The sequence below is a fragment of the Coturnix japonica genome, chromosome Z, assembly GCF_001577835.2.
Source record: "Coturnix japonica isolate 7356 chromosome Z, Coturnix japonica 2.1, whole genome shotgun sequence".
NCBI lineage: Eukaryota > Metazoa > Chordata > Aves > Galliformes > Phasianidae > Coturnix > Coturnix japonica.
The window spans coordinates 36,866,376-36,881,840 of NC_029547.1; the positions used below are offsets into that span (position 1 = coordinate 36,866,376).

General features: G+C 35.1%; 1 protein-coding gene across 20 annotated transcripts in view; it reads right to left on the reverse strand.

Annotated features, from left to right (window-relative positions):
* AGTPBP1 (ATP/GTP binding protein 1) overlaps positions 1-15,465 on the reverse strand; it is a 69,083-nt gene that overhangs the window by 38,323 nt on the left and 15,295 nt on the right. For 18 of the 20 annotated variants that reach the window (XR_004305503.1, XM_015849223.2, XM_032441155.1 and 15 more), the window contains 12 exons: positions 15,326-15,456; positions 13,561-13,628; positions 13,081-13,144; positions 12,611-12,757; positions 12,218-12,349; positions 10,548-10,641; positions 9,070-9,107; positions 6,543-6,751; positions 5,942-6,119; positions 2,564-2,655; positions 1,425-1,541; positions 238-947 (listed from right to left, as the gene is read on the reverse strand). Coding sequence is in view for 19 of the 20 variants with exons in the window: in XM_015849223.2 (XP_015704709.1) it covers positions 238-947; positions 1,425-1,541; positions 2,564-2,655; positions 5,942-6,119; positions 6,543-6,751; positions 9,070-9,107; positions 10,548-10,641; positions 12,218-12,349; positions 12,611-12,757; positions 13,081-13,144; positions 13,561-13,628; positions 15,326-15,456 (1,980 nt within the window). In the remaining variant the exon portion in view is untranslated. Of the gene's footprint in view, positions 1-237; positions 948-1,424; positions 1,542-2,563; positions 2,656-5,941; positions 6,120-6,542; positions 6,752-9,069; positions 9,108-10,547; positions 10,642-12,217; positions 12,350-12,610; positions 12,758-13,080; positions 13,145-13,560; positions 13,629-14,635; positions 14,831-15,325; positions 15,457-15,465 lie in introns of those variants that run through there. The other 2 variants (XM_015849237.1, XM_015849236.2) reach the window with 2 other exon arrangements.

Here is a 15,465-nt window from a genome sequence, read left to right on the forward strand (position 1 = left end):
TTACAAAGTAAACAGTATTAAGAAATTGTAACTACTGAATTAGAATTCTGAATTAAAGATTCTGATGTTCTTATTTAGGACTTCACACTGATTAATGTCTACTTAGATTTATTTATTTTTCCCACTGAATTTAGTTTTAGATACAAAAGTGAAAATTGTATACATGCCTATTAAACTCAGCCTAAAGACTGTTTTTTCAAGGAAGATGGTAACAAAAAAAGAAGTACAGTAACTCACCTCTGCACTCCATAAGGCCTTTCCAAGATAGGCTCTTTAAATGGGGGTGGAATATGGCCAAAATAATCTGGATAGGCCACTTCTGTATATTCAGGAATAGATTTTGTGGTTTTCACCATTTCAATATAAAGATCGCAGTCATGAACAGGAGATACATCAGAAACCTCAAGAACCACTTGTTCCCCTGATGAACTGGATTTGGAATCCTCCTCCTCTGACTCCACTCCAGTGCAGCAGAATTTCCCCAGATGGACAGATGATCCTTCAAAAAGGCTACTTCCACAGGGTGAAACATGTTCACAAGTTTTACTGCAAGCAAGTGGGGTAAGGCTTCTTTGGTTTTCTTTTTTTATAACACACCCTGTAGCACAATACTGCTCATTTTCTGAAGTGTTTTGCAGACTGATTCTGTCAAAGCCTTTCACAATTTCTTGGCTTAGACACTGACATGACGGCAGCAGATTCCTTTGAACATTTTGCTGAAGTAAGCTACTGTCTTTGATACTATCTTTCTTTGGTAGCTCCAGAAAAGCTGGCCTTCTACTGTATTCCTCTGCCGATAATGGATTGCTCTCCTTCAAAGAAATTCCTACCACTGATGGATTTGCTTCAGCTGAGAACTCCTCTCCTGCTGTTGGAACAACAATAGGTCCACCCAGATTTGCATCAGGTACAAAAGACTTTGGTTCCCTGGAAACTAAATCGCATTCCTTAAAATACAAAAGAAATTTAAAAAAATATGTTAAAACAATAGACAAGTAATTTGTAAAAAACAAATTATCAAGTCAATACCATTCACCAGATATTACAACTAGCTAATGTCAATAGGCGTACAGTAGAATAAGGACATACGTGACATAATTTATCTTCATCAAAAATATCTCATGTCCTTCCCTACTATGTTAGTAACTGCTGTATGCAATAATCAGACAATGGATAAATGGTTTTATATCTGCCCACTAACCCTTTCTCAATTCCAATAAAGTAACACAGAACATTGAGCTAAATAACTCACTATATAGCCCCCATGCATAGATCTAGAACTACAAACTGTCTTTCCCTTTTTCAATAGCTATCTACTAAAAACAAACAAACAAACAAAAAAACCAACAACATCAAAATGCATTTCAGCATTTCAGATTCAAGTTTCTCACAGTAAAGACTGCAATGAGAATCATGTACTTTACCTGAAAGTTTTCAGTAAGTTCTGGAAAAAACTGCTCATACATTTTCAGTTCTTCTAAGGGTCGTCCCAATTCCTGTCTAGGTTTCAGTTTATTAATATCAGTTTCGATATCATCATTCTGAAAAATAAGGAGAACAAATTTATCTTGCTTCCAGGATTAATGAAAATCTAAGATAATTGCTCAGTTTTTTCTTCTTTTGTGGAAATGCTTTACGAGTGCTATATCAGTATTTTAAAATTAGTTGAACTGTGCATTTCATCACAGGGCTTTAAAAGCAGCTAAAATGATTTAGTGGCATAAAACATCACAAATAAAACAATTTTCTTGCTTTCATCTAAATGTATTATGCACAGGCATCAGACTACACTTTACATGAGATCTACATGTAAACTGACAAAACCTGAAAAATGTGGAGATTTCATCTGACTTGTAGTGACAAACTTATAAATGGAGGAAAATACTCCTTGCAATATCTCATGAGTGCCTTGAATAGTTGTCATTGCAGCCCACAGACAGATAATTCAACCAACTCCTGAATATACATAAGTTCTGAACAACCATCATTTCCTGTCCTGATTGGAAGAGGGACAGAAAAAAAAAGTCCTTCCAAAAGCAAAAAGCGGTGTGAGATTAAATCTCTATCTCTACAGCTGGCTGAACTTCAAGGTTACCTTACTGTAGCACTGACTTAGTCAATCTCAACCCAGAACAAGGAAAAAAACTTAGAGCATCTCATACAAATTGAATTGTGTAGATAACTGTGAAGTGAGGGCTAAGAGATGTAGAAGTAGCAGACAGAATGCTGCAAAAAGACTTGCAGTGTCATGCAACTGCAAACACTGCTGCAGGGCTCACAGACACATTTTGCAGTGTTTTGCTCTTCTGTATTCCAGTCACATTAACTGAGGAGCTAATATGTTTTAAAAAAATCTTAAGGCAAATTGAGCAACAAAGGTTTGCATTTCCAAGGAAATGTTAAGTTTAAGCACATGTTTAAATTTTACAAATTGCCCTGAAAACCATCTCAACATTTTTATCATATGTAAATTGATGGCTGTATATCCAATCAAAAAGAATGTAATAATAACAAAAAAAACGTTATGCCTGCTTTATGCCCTTTAGTTTTGTCTCATACCAACCTTAAAATTGTGGTCCTTGTCATCTTCAGTTTCAACTTCTGATTCTGTTTCAGCATCATCGTTGTCATCACTTTCATCTACTACATCATCCACTACAACATGAAAAGGTTTTGTAAGGCAGATTATGCATTTAAACCAACAGATGTGCTCGGAATAAAAAGAAAAAATAAGTCTTTTTTTTTCTTTCTAGTTATCACTTGATTAAAAAAGTCATCAAGACCCATAAAGCCTTCAAAATATTAATCACTATCACCAGATTCAAAAAACAGAACAAAAAAAACCACAACACCAACAAAATGTTTGTATGATAATTCTGCTGATTCAATGTAAAACATTTCCATACAGCTTAAGTCAGAACAAAGATCTCTGGCTTAAAAGAAAACAAAACCAAAAAAGAGCCCCCTCCAAAAAAATATAAAACAGTACAGGACCTTTAGAAATATTTTATAGTGCAGATGTACAGCATTACTCAAGCTCAGCATAAAATGACTCTGAAGCCTTTTCCCAGTACTTATGAGCATGTCCAAAAGAATCTGAGGTTCTTAGCACCATTCAGTCATGTCAGTTGGTACTAAGCAGTAAAGTGTGATACAAAGTGCCCCATACATAATTTCTGACCAGCCCAAAAGGAGCCTAATGTTAACAAAAAGAAAGTAAAAAACTTATCACCAGAAACCACCAAAGAAAACACTGAAGATGAGTGGTCACAGCACCTGCTTAACAAAGCCTGAGAACTAAGCCATATTCCCTAAAAATACAGCAAGACATTACTTTCAAGACATGTGAAATTATTTATGACCAACATGATGATAATAATGACATAATGATCAATTTCTAACTTAGTTAAAGACTGAAAGACCTAGGACTTCATCCCTCATAAACTAAAGAAAACAAAGGAAGCACATAATTGTTCACACAGGACGAAAGAGCATCAGGCTAACTCGCTAACATGACCTACTTAAACTCAGAGACCTGTCGCTTATAAGTGTTACATTTCATCTTTTTCTAGACATTTCATGGGTTGGTGGTTTTTAAAGTTTTTTTATTTTTAATAACAAGTGTTTTCCATGTAGGAAATTTGCTGATTGTTGATAAATAACTTAGAAGTATAGAAATTATATTGATTTAATAGGGTAATGTATTGCTTTTTCAATGCTGACTATACAAAATTATATTTTTAATATTTAACATCTAATACGTTCCCCAGGGGTCGGTGCTGGGCCTGTCCTCTTCAGTACCCTGACTGATGACCTGGATGAGGGCACTGAGTGCACCCTCAGTAAGTCTGCAGATGACACCAAGTTGGCTGGAAGTGTTGATCTGCCTGGGGTAGCGAGGCACTACGGAGGGATCTGGACAGGCTGGATAACTCAGCTGAAGCCAATGGGATGAGGTTCAACAAGACCAAATGCCGGGTCATGCACTTTGGCTACGACAACCCCAGGCAGCACTACAGGCTACGGGGCAGAGTGGCTGGAAGACTGTGTAGAGGAAATGGACCTGGAGTATTGATTGATGCTTGGCTGAACATGAGCCAACAGTGTGCCCAGGTGGCCAAGAAGGCCAGTGGCATCCTGGCTTGCATCAGAAACAGTGTTGCCAGCAGGAACAGGGAGGTAATTGTCCCCCTGTACTCAGCTCTGGTGAGGCCACACCTCAAGTACTGTGTACAGTTTTGCACCCTTCACTGCAAGAAAGACACTGAGGCTCTGGAGTGTGTTCATAGAAGGGCAACAAGGCCGGATGAGGGGTCTGGAGCACAGGGCTTACAAGGAGCAGCTGACAGAGATGGGATTGTTCAATCTGGAGGAGGGTCAGGAGAGACCTCATTGCACTCTATAACCACCTGAAGGGAGGCTGTTGTGAGCTGGGGGTCAGCCTGTTCTCTCATGTAACAGGTGATAGAACTAGAGGGAATGGCTTCAAGCTGCGCCAGGTGAGGTTCAGACTGGATGTTAGGAAATACTACTTCTCTGAAAGAGTGCTCAGGTAGAGGAATGGGCTGCCCAGGGAGGTGGTGGAGTCACCGACCCTGAAGGTGTTCAAGCAACATTTGGACATTGTGTTAAGGGACATGGTTTAGCGAGAACTATTGGTGATGGGTGGATGATTAGACTGGATGATCTTGTAGGTCTTTTCCAACCTTGGAGAATCTGTGATTCTGTAATAAATTCACACTCATAACCCCCAACATTCTGTAATACACTTAATGTATGTAAATGTAAAGAATTATAAAGTGTTCTTTAACATGGAAAAAAAAAAAAAGAAAGAAAAAAAGAAAAGAAAAAAGAAATAATAACACTATGAATCCTACTTATACAGGTTTTCCAATTCCATGCTTACATAGAATCAAGCTCATAATGTAAAATATCAAGTCTACTGGAACAGAAAAGAGATCTTCATGAGAAATTATGACATGTACCAAGACGCTAAGAAAGAGAAACAAATTCTGTGGATTTTACAACACTTCTAGATCTTTTTCTACTCTGAAAACAAAACTCTAAACATATGTAGTCTGAGTCATTCCTATACAAACCCTGAGTAGATTCAGTCTTCTTTCACACTGTTATCACACTTGGTTTTAGAAAATACTGGGAATAAGAAAACACTTCAAAAGCTAACTTCACCTCTTTATTTTCAAAGAGTAACTTTCCCACAACAACTTCATTATTTGCTTAGTCAGATACTAAACCGTTTCCATGTATCTGAAAACACACTGAGCATTAACTATCCACAAATAACAAGAGGTATGCATAATAGGGTGAATGTATTTCCTTCAGGGCACCATGCAAACATTTCACAAATGTGTGATGCCTTGAAGACTGCACCAATCCAAGAAAGCAGCTCTGCTTTTCTCATCATGTAAAAGAAGGGAGAACCAGAATGATGTAAAATCAATACTTTGATTTAAAATCAAATACATATTAATCTAAATTCTGTGCATCCAGTTTATCAAAATAAATATTAAGGCATATGCATTTCTGCAAAACAGGATGTGCAGTATATTAACTTATCATATATATTCTTCCATGTGAAATGTAAAAAGAGAGTCTATGTAAGTTCAGAATATATACAGTTTACATTTGACACTTCAAAGCTTGATGAACATTTTAGATTTTGATTACATTTTATTTCCTATTTTTATGTATTGCCAGAAACATAACCACATATGCATACACAAAGCTGTCATCAGTTAAAGGTTAACATTAGAAATTATTGCTCCACACTAGCATTCAGAGAACCTTCCTTTAGTGGAGAATAATCTCACTAGAGCCTAGGTTCTAGTAGAGAAAAAACACAAGTAACTTCAGTTGATTACACCTTGCAAACAGCAGTGTTAGACATTTTCAAAGGAAAAACATTACAAAATTACCATACCATCAGGAGGCAAATTGTACATTTGAGCCACAGGACCACTGGCAGGAGTAACTGGGAGTTGGAAGTGAAAAGCACTTTTAATAGTTGGTAAAGGAAGACGATTTTTAGGAAAACATTTTCTCATTATTAGGCTGGATGTGTTGACGAGCGGATCAAGAGTTCTTACTGCAAGGCACTCCTATTAAAAGAAAAATAATGAAGACAAGAAACGAGCATCTCCCAAACCAGTTGTCAAACTAAAATTCCTAAAATTCACTCCTAGAAGCTAAAATATTTTACTAGAAATTAACTCAAAAATATTTACATGCCTCCTTTGAAGGAGTGTTTCTCTCAACTCAAATTCATCTTTTTAAAACCCAGACTTAAAAATGAAGAATCCTTTTTAAAATAAATAAAATCCAGACATCCTCCCAGAAATAATCATATCTGAGTAACGGGAAATAAAAATTTCATCCTGTACCTTTTACTTCTGCTGCAGGGAAATAAAGAAAATTACCATTCCCTTCACAATCAGGAGTGAACATGAATATAAAAAAAAAAACTAAGATAAAGTTCTAAGAGACAACAAGAACAACAGCAAAAACAGGAAAGAGAATCTTACTTGTGAAGTGTTGTAAAGAATTTTCATCCCATTTGCATCGATGAATGCTTTCCTTCCCCATTTGATGTTTGTTACACTTTTAATGCATTGTAAAACTCCTTTTCGTATCAGCATATATCTGTGTCGACTATCATGACGGTGCCAGTCGACATAAATAGTTAAAAGAATGTGTACATATCCTCTATCTACTGCTCTCCTGGCATTTGTTTCTTTATTAAAAAAAAAAAAAAAAAAAGTAAGGAAAGTAAATTGAAAACTCAGCAATTATTCCAAAATTGTTACATCTTCAGCAATACTTTTCTACCTATTTTTAAATGATTTTTTTACAAAAGGTACTGAACTACTTCATTGAAGGTATTACTTCAGCCACACTTGGCAGTGCATTATATCAAAGTAATAATCAAAATTCTATTTCTGTATTTTTGAGACATTTCTTAGAAGCCCCCTTTCCTCCCTGATTGTCACCACTGCCAAACTTTTAATTAACTCATTCAAAGCCACACATACATCAGCTGTGGAAGAGAACTTTTAAAGAGAACTTTTCATTTAATTAGTTTTTTACAGTCGGGAAGTACACATATCAAAGTGTACAACAGAATATCTAATAGGCAAAATATTATTAATGAAGAAGTGATTAGGAGAATTTTCATAAGTATTCCTACCTTGTTAAAATGAATCTATTATCTAGAATCTAGTATCTAGTTATTCTTACTCCAAGGTGGAAATACAGTTGATGATTTTCAGACAGCTATATTTTTTCTTTCAATTTCATTAGTGATAGGACCAGAGGGAATGGTTTCAAGCCACAGCAAGGGAGATTCAGGCTGGAAATTAGGAGGTATCACTCTTCAGAAAGGGTGGTCAGGCACTGGAATGGACTGCCCAGGGAGGTGGTGGAGTCACCAACCCTGGGGGTGTTCAAGCAAAGACTGGATGTTGTATTGAGGGACATGATTTAATGGGAGCTATTAGTAATAGGTGAATGGTTGGACTGGATGATCCTTTAGGTCTTTTCCAACTTCGGTGATTCTATGATTCTATGAATTAAAATCCCAACTGGAATGTGAGTTTGGAAAAAAGTACTAGAAAAAAAACTTTTACTGGAACATACAATATGATTATCATTTTAAAGAGCATGCATAGGGAATACTACTCAAATGTAAAGTGACTAAATGATTAATTCCAGTACTCTATACTTAGTTCTTTAGAATAATAGTGCATGTAACGTCAACTGCTTATCAGAACAATATGTATTACACTTAAAGGTAACTGTAAGGCAGTGTCAGATAGGAAAATTTAAAAAAAAAAAAAAAAAGTTTATCCCTATCCAAATGCAGCATAAGCACAGGAGGTGAAACAAATTTTCCTGCTGTTTGTAATCCATATGGTACTACAGCAATATTCACTCGCAAAAACACGTGAACCCCAAATATCACGCATAAATTGGGTAATCAGTTTGCTAGCAGCACTCTACACACCTGAAACTTATGTTTTTATGAAAAGATTTACTTACATGAAATGTAGAAAGTTACACTGTCAAGATCCCCCAAGACTAAATGAGACTCAAATAAATGCACAAGACTTCTCGTTTCAAATACATACCTTTTTAACATTTTTATTTATATATACTGAAATTTCACAGCAAGTTCACAGAATAGAATACCAATAATAATTCATAAATGTTTCCTTTCCTGAATTTCACAGGGAGAAACTCCCATGTAAGTAAATACACAAAACTGTAGAACACCAAAGCATCACTCTGATCAAACCCAAGAGAAACCAGCACTGCATAGTAAGCAGCACAGACTTTTCCTCTTGTACATCTGAAGTAGTTTTCTGAAAATATAAAGACAGCTCAGCTCTTACCAAACTCCAATAGAATGAGGATGAATGCTGTATCTTTTATGCAACTGATTGGTGAGAACGTTTTTAATCCCCTGTCAGCTATAATCTTGGTGCAAAACCAACAGCAATGGCATCTGTCAGTTATCAACTGCCATCAGCTGATACAGCCAGTGTCTGAGAACTGTTCATTGTTTTCCTACCCCTGGTAGCACTTCATGGGCATCACCAACAGGCTTGTCTTTAACATCCTGTTTATCAGAAAGGCACCCAGAGAAACCTTCTATTTTCCCCTGACATCCAATAGATATTTTCAGATATTTGTGTGAGGAAGATGCATATGAGATAAGCCACAGATATCTTGTCTGAAGAGCTAAGGTGAAGGAATATGAAAAGTTATTTCTCCACTTTGCATTCAGACCAGTTCTGCAGAAGTTGTGCAACCTTTCTGCTGCAGAATTGAAGAAACAGTAACTAAAGTATATACATGCCACAGAAAAACTGATGTACTGGAGACTGCAGATAGAAATCTAACTTTATTTTTAAACATAACAACCATTATTTCATTTTGGCTACTGACTTAGTACTAATTCTACTCTTTTTTCAATATAAACACACATCTATATGTTTATGCATACACATATATTTCAACTAGACAAATAGTTTCTTGTAGTCAAAAACTTACTTGATTTTAGCAATGCAGCAAGTGTGTCTAAAGCAACCCTGTCAACATAACAAGAACAGTCAAACAACAAACAGCTAGTGAACTTCATCTAATCAACATTGCAAAGCTATATAAATAACAAAAACAGTACAGTTAACAGATTTCTTTAGCATCTACCAAGATGTTTTCCTGGTTGCATTATATCACATATTATATCTGGGCCTTAAAATTTTGGTTTTATTAAAATATCATGCATCTTTTTTATATCTGAAATCTGATGCTGAAATTTTAAAACAAACTCTATATAAACCCTCATTCTTCAAGAAACAGCATCAAGTGGCAATGCAATGTTTATGACCTATATTCAGTGGATGTCATTAACATCCATGTTTCTATCTTAGCAGTAGAGCAAGTACTTCTGTAAAATAAAAGACGCTGTTTTAGAAGACCATCAGACAAAATGGGACAGTTTACAAATAAACAGGAGTACTGCTCATCAATTTGTACTACAATAAAAGATCACACAAGTTTTTTTGCACATGAACATCTTTTCTCAACTAACTCAAGATGCACAATTAGAAAACTCACACATTTATTTTTACCCCCTTTGTAAGTGTAGACTTCACACATCTGATCTCAAGCCATAAACAAGGATATCAAGATTACTCACATCATGGAATAGTAAGTTCATGTGTTTAATTTTAGCTGGGGCTTAAAGGGACAGTGCTTTTTTTTTTTTTTAAACATACTCCACTGACCGCAAGTATCATCTGTTTGAGATAACATAACTTAGCGTAGTTAGAATATGAACAACAATAAATTATTATTTTGTTGAGTAGACAAAAAAAATTGTTTTCCCACAAGTACACATTTAGAAAGCTTCCTATTGCATAATGAAAAGGCTATTTTCAGTAAGATACACTTACTCATTTTTATCCTAATCATACACACATTCCTCTGCAAAAAATAAATAAATCAATAAAAAATCCCTCCCACACACAAAAAAAGAAAAATTTAGAATAAAATACCTAATGCCACCATTTTAAAGCACCCAATATTTACATTATAGTTAACCTGGAAGATGTTGGTGCTTCTTAATTGCTTTGATGTAGGACACAAAACTCTAACATTAATGCCACTCTAAAATCACAAAAAAGATTTGAGAGCCAATTCAACAGACAAAAATTGATGGGACTAATCCTGATCAGTTTGTCCTTGTATCAGCACAGCAGGTAGCACATGATGTACAGCTTGCTTGCAGAAACACTGACGGTCTAAAAAATAACACCTGTACTCTTTTAAATGGATTGTAAACAGGTATTAAAATATTCTGTTTTACTCTATTGGGTAAAACAGTTGGATTAGTAGTTCTCCTTCCCAAATCTTTTTAACTTACAAATGTAAGTTAAAACTGATATCTCTAATATTCCTGTTCATTAAAGAATTTGAAATATTTAATAAAGTTTGCTTCAAATACTATATTAAGAGACTTTACTTACTTCATAAGGCTGGTGTGCTTTTTACTAAAAGGTCCAATGATCTTAAACATCAGTTCAACCACTCCATTCTTCCCTAAGGACACTGCATTTACAGCTGGAAGATTTAAAAATAAATAAATAGATAAATAAATAAATAAATAAATAAATAAATAAATAAAGTGCCATTTTAATACAATGTAACAAGAAAAGCAAAAGAAAATCAGTACACTGAAACTAAAATCCAGGCATACATACATACAGAATGCTCATGACAACTTGAGACTGTATAAACCTAATCCTTACAAAACTTCCACAAGAAAAAAACAAACAAAATATTACTGTTTTACAGATAAAATCAAACACTACTCCTAGTGTGTGCTTCTGATTCCTTTGTTACTAAGGATAAATCATTCCACATTTTATTGAGACAATAGTTATCTAAAATTTTACACTATCAGGATCTATAATTTGACATCATCCTCTGGCAACAGGCTAGACAGGTTTACCCACCAGTATCTGAAAGTCAAGCATTTGCCAATCAGCACTGCCCCGTTTAATCTTTCCTTAATCTTTCCTGAACCAAACATTATGCAGGCAGATTATAAAAAAAATGAAAAATATTAATAGACTGAGAAAGGCACTAATTAAGAGAAATCGTGCTAAGATTGGAACACACTATTCTAGCAGCAGAAAGAAAGTTTATAGTTAACCTTTAACCTTTCTTTAACAGAAAGAAACATTAATGCTATCCAGCAAACTGAAAAAAAACTACTATTTTTTTCCTGCTTATAAAGACTGGGAAATACAGAAAGAAGAGATGTAAGCAGAATCTGAAACAGAGACTCCCATGTTCAGGCTAATGTAAGTTCTTAGCTAAGCTATGTGATTAGCTCTATTAACTTCTCCCATTTAAAAGTATTACCTTACAGCTCAAAGGAAACAAAGCTTCCACACAAAGTACTGGCTCTTTATAAATTCTACATGCTTATGTGAATGTCCTCAAAAATGTCCGCTATTCTCAGAGGGCATCAAGTCAACTCTCTCAGAGGAATGTGATTATGTTTTCACCTTCATACATGTATTTAAAGGCCATTTCAAGTACAGAAAAGTCTTCAGCACACTTGAAGAGAAGTAAAGTAAGAACCATACCATTTTCATCACTTCCTACCGTCCACACAAACAATGAATTAGGCTTTTATGGAATAGTATTAGTCCAATGGCCGGACACATACACATAAAATAAGGGAAGGCTTAAATAGAAGAAGTAAATAATTCCTAATTTAATTTAGCAGCCATGAATTAAAATAAAAATAAAGTAAAAAAGTAAAAACTCATGAGCATATTTAGAAGTGTTTTTGCATGTACAATATCAGCATTCCTAATTCAGATCATAAAGTGGAGCATCCATGCAAATAAGATGCCCTCAAGTTGCATATAATTCAATACATGAGTTAACTCGCACAATACAATGAACAAAAAAAATAAATGTATGCAAAGATTTGCTTCACAGATTTTACTAGACATTTAAGCAACCTGACAATATAAAAGTCAAATTCTTGGCTAACCATCGTGACTAACCACTTAACATTAAACAACTATTCATATGTTATATTTTAACTATGTCTGTGGAAAATAAATAAATAAATAGAAGGGATAACATGGGAAAGAAAAGAGTAATCTGCAATACTTACAGTTAGTTGAATAAATTCTTAATACTTGAAGACAAGGCAATATTAGCCTGTGGTTCTGCAAATTCTGCTTCACTAAATTTAGTGATATGTTCAGGGCACCATTAATTCTTGCTTTCATGCCAATCTTTTTGTCTGCCAAAAAAAAAAAAAAAAATCAAATCAGTTTTGAAATTATCATTAAAATATGGAATTTAAATATCTGAACTCTTTCAAGTGACAACTTAACTCTTCATGTCCACTTCTACAAATTATTCCTCCCATCTAATCTAGTTATCCTTTTTTTCCTCCTCTACCACTTCAGAGTACATGGAAGCTTTGACAATAAAAAAGGGAAAAATTTTAATAGGCTTCCACTACAAAACCACAAGGCTACTTGAATACATTCATCATTACCTTTTGGACCAATTTTTGCAAGAAGGGTATGAAGAAGCACCATTAATTCTTCATTTGGTGGAGATTCTTTGCTTGCATCCAAAAGCACCTGCAATAAGATCTGTGTCCCTCCTTTGGTGACCAAGATGCCTGCTCTCCGACCACACCCTAGCAATCAAAACTCATTTGAGTGTCAGAGCTGAAGAACAGTTAAATATACAAACTATAATTATCAGAAAGATTTTAAATAGCAATGCTTGTAGCAATATTTTCTTCAAATGTGACTGCGCAACAGTAAAATGCTTATCTTAGACTTACAGCAACAGCAGTTATTCATGTATGAAAGAGTATTTGAAAAATCGCCCCATTCTTTATGTCATTTTAGCACAGAATACATATAACGCTTAGCAAACTTCGAGGGAAAATAAATAAATAAATAATTCTGCAGAAGAATATGAGAGTATAATCACTGTTTGTTAATAAACACTTACCAACAGAGACTAATTCAATGAGGATACTCAATATATTTAGAATAGTTTGAGGATCGTTTGTATTCTGCAATAGAAATTAGACATATTTCCTTGCTTGATTTAGGAATCTAGTATTATCTTAGATATTTTAAGCTCAAAGAAAACATCTACCACAAAAATCAAACAGAACATCAGATGTTACTGCCCATATAACCACCCCACCACACAGTCTGAGTTAACCATAAAACCCATTAAATTCTACTTCTTCGTATGACATATTAAAGAAAATATTTGGAAAAAATAACAACAACAAAAAACGAGGGAGAAATGATGAAGCATTAAGTACAATACTTCAAGATCCTACCTAACCATTACAATTACTTGAAAAAAAATCAAGTTTTAGACATAAAGAAGGATAACTACATATTTAACAATACCAAGCCCAATTACAATGTGAAAACCTGCAATATCCAAGTAAGCACAGAGATTAAAAGGTTTTACCTCTAGGGTTGACAGGATAACTTCTATTGCACTGGAACCCTTAGATGTCATCTCTTTCTTGGTTTTTTCTGTCAGTGAGAAAGAGGCAGTTTTCCTTCTAATGTATTAGCTACTGTAGTGATTAGTATTATATTATTAAATATGCTTGCCTTCAGATAGAACAAATTTTAAAACAGTATAGAAAATGAAGATAGCCTGAAAAAGGTTAGTAATAAACAATATTTGAAAAGACAGAGTAAGAAGCAGAGCTAAAGCCACTGTAACTCAGTATGAGTTCAATTCACAGAATCATTTATGATGGGTGTTCTGAAAGTAATGTTATTCATTATGCAGGCCCACAACATCAGAAGTGGATGCTGATGATATGGCAGTGGAGGCTGAACCTTCCCACCAATATTCCGTTACATTCTGTTGCTGTGCGACAAACAGAAGTGGATGGGCAGTCTGACAAAGTGGTGTTTGACATGGAAGCATGTGTGAAGCAAAGGTGTGTCACTGAATTCCTCCATGTGGAAAAAATAACACTTGCTGAATTTATGGAGACCAAACAGTGAATGTGAGTACAGTAGGTGGTGTGTTCCAGCAGTGGTAACAGTGGAACATCTCTACTGGTGCAGATTTTTATGAGCATGGCATGCAGTCTCTTGTTCATCATTAGTAAAAATGCTCAGGAATAGTATTCCATAGCTGAGAATTTCCTATATGAAATAGTGTTATTGTGCTCTTTATATCTGCTGTCATTTATATGGAAATAAATAGGAGGCACTACTTTTGAAGCAACTTCATTATATTAGTCTACTGTGGTAACATGTCACTTCTCAACAGCACTAAAACTAAAAATGAACTATTTTAACACTAAATAGCTTATTCTTCATATGAAGATATTCTCCCGAGTATCATTTTGGTCCTCTCACTACAAGAAAGATATTGAGGGCTTGGAGTGTGTCCATGGAAGAGCAACAAAGCTGTGAAGGGTCTGGAGCCCAAGTCTTATGGGCAGCAGCTGAGGAAACTGGGATTGTCCAGTCTGGAGAAAAGAAGGCTCAGAGGAAACCTTATTGCCCTCTTCAATTACCTCCTTCAATGAAAGGATGAAAGGTTGAAAGGATGTGGGGGTTTCTTCTCCCAAGTAACCAGTAGCAGGATGAAAGGCAATGGCTTTAAGTTACAGCAAGAAAGGTTCAGGCTGGATATTAGGAAAAATTTCTTCCCAGAAGGAGTGGTGAGGTACTGAAACAGACTGCTCAGAGACACAGTGAAGTCATCATTCCTGGAGATGTTAAGGAATCATGTAGGTGTGGCACTTAGGAACATGATTAGTGGATATGCTGGTGATACATAGACAGTTTAACTAGATGATCTCTGATGTCTTTTTCTAACTTTAATGATTCCACTGTTTACCAAAAGAAGAACACTTCCTTTTATATTAATTTACCTACAGCAGTCAAATAGTTTACAATGCATCAGATCTCATTAAGTGTCCTTACACTTAAACTAATTACTTAACTGCATATATGTTATAATTTATGTGCAATATAAATTATAAAAAAAAATACTGCACAAATATAAAATTTATTCAGTGCAACCAGTTCTATACCAGATAACATTAAGCATGGTCTTAGACAGCTGACTTCAACAATCCATTAAAAAAACAGCTTAATAAAGCTTAGCAAGTAGAAGAAAAATTAAAAGTCCAGCAAGGAAGAAACAGAAGGAGGGAGGCTCAAAAGGAAAACTATTAGTAAGAAAAAACTCGGCTGTTTACCCTGACTCTGGACCAAGTGAAGGATCTTTGCAGTAACATATCTGGCATTATCTGCTTCTCCCAGCACACAGTCTAAATTGATCTTCTCCAGCTGTGACAGCAAAGACATAGTCCGAGAACTGCTAGAGACACTAAAAGAA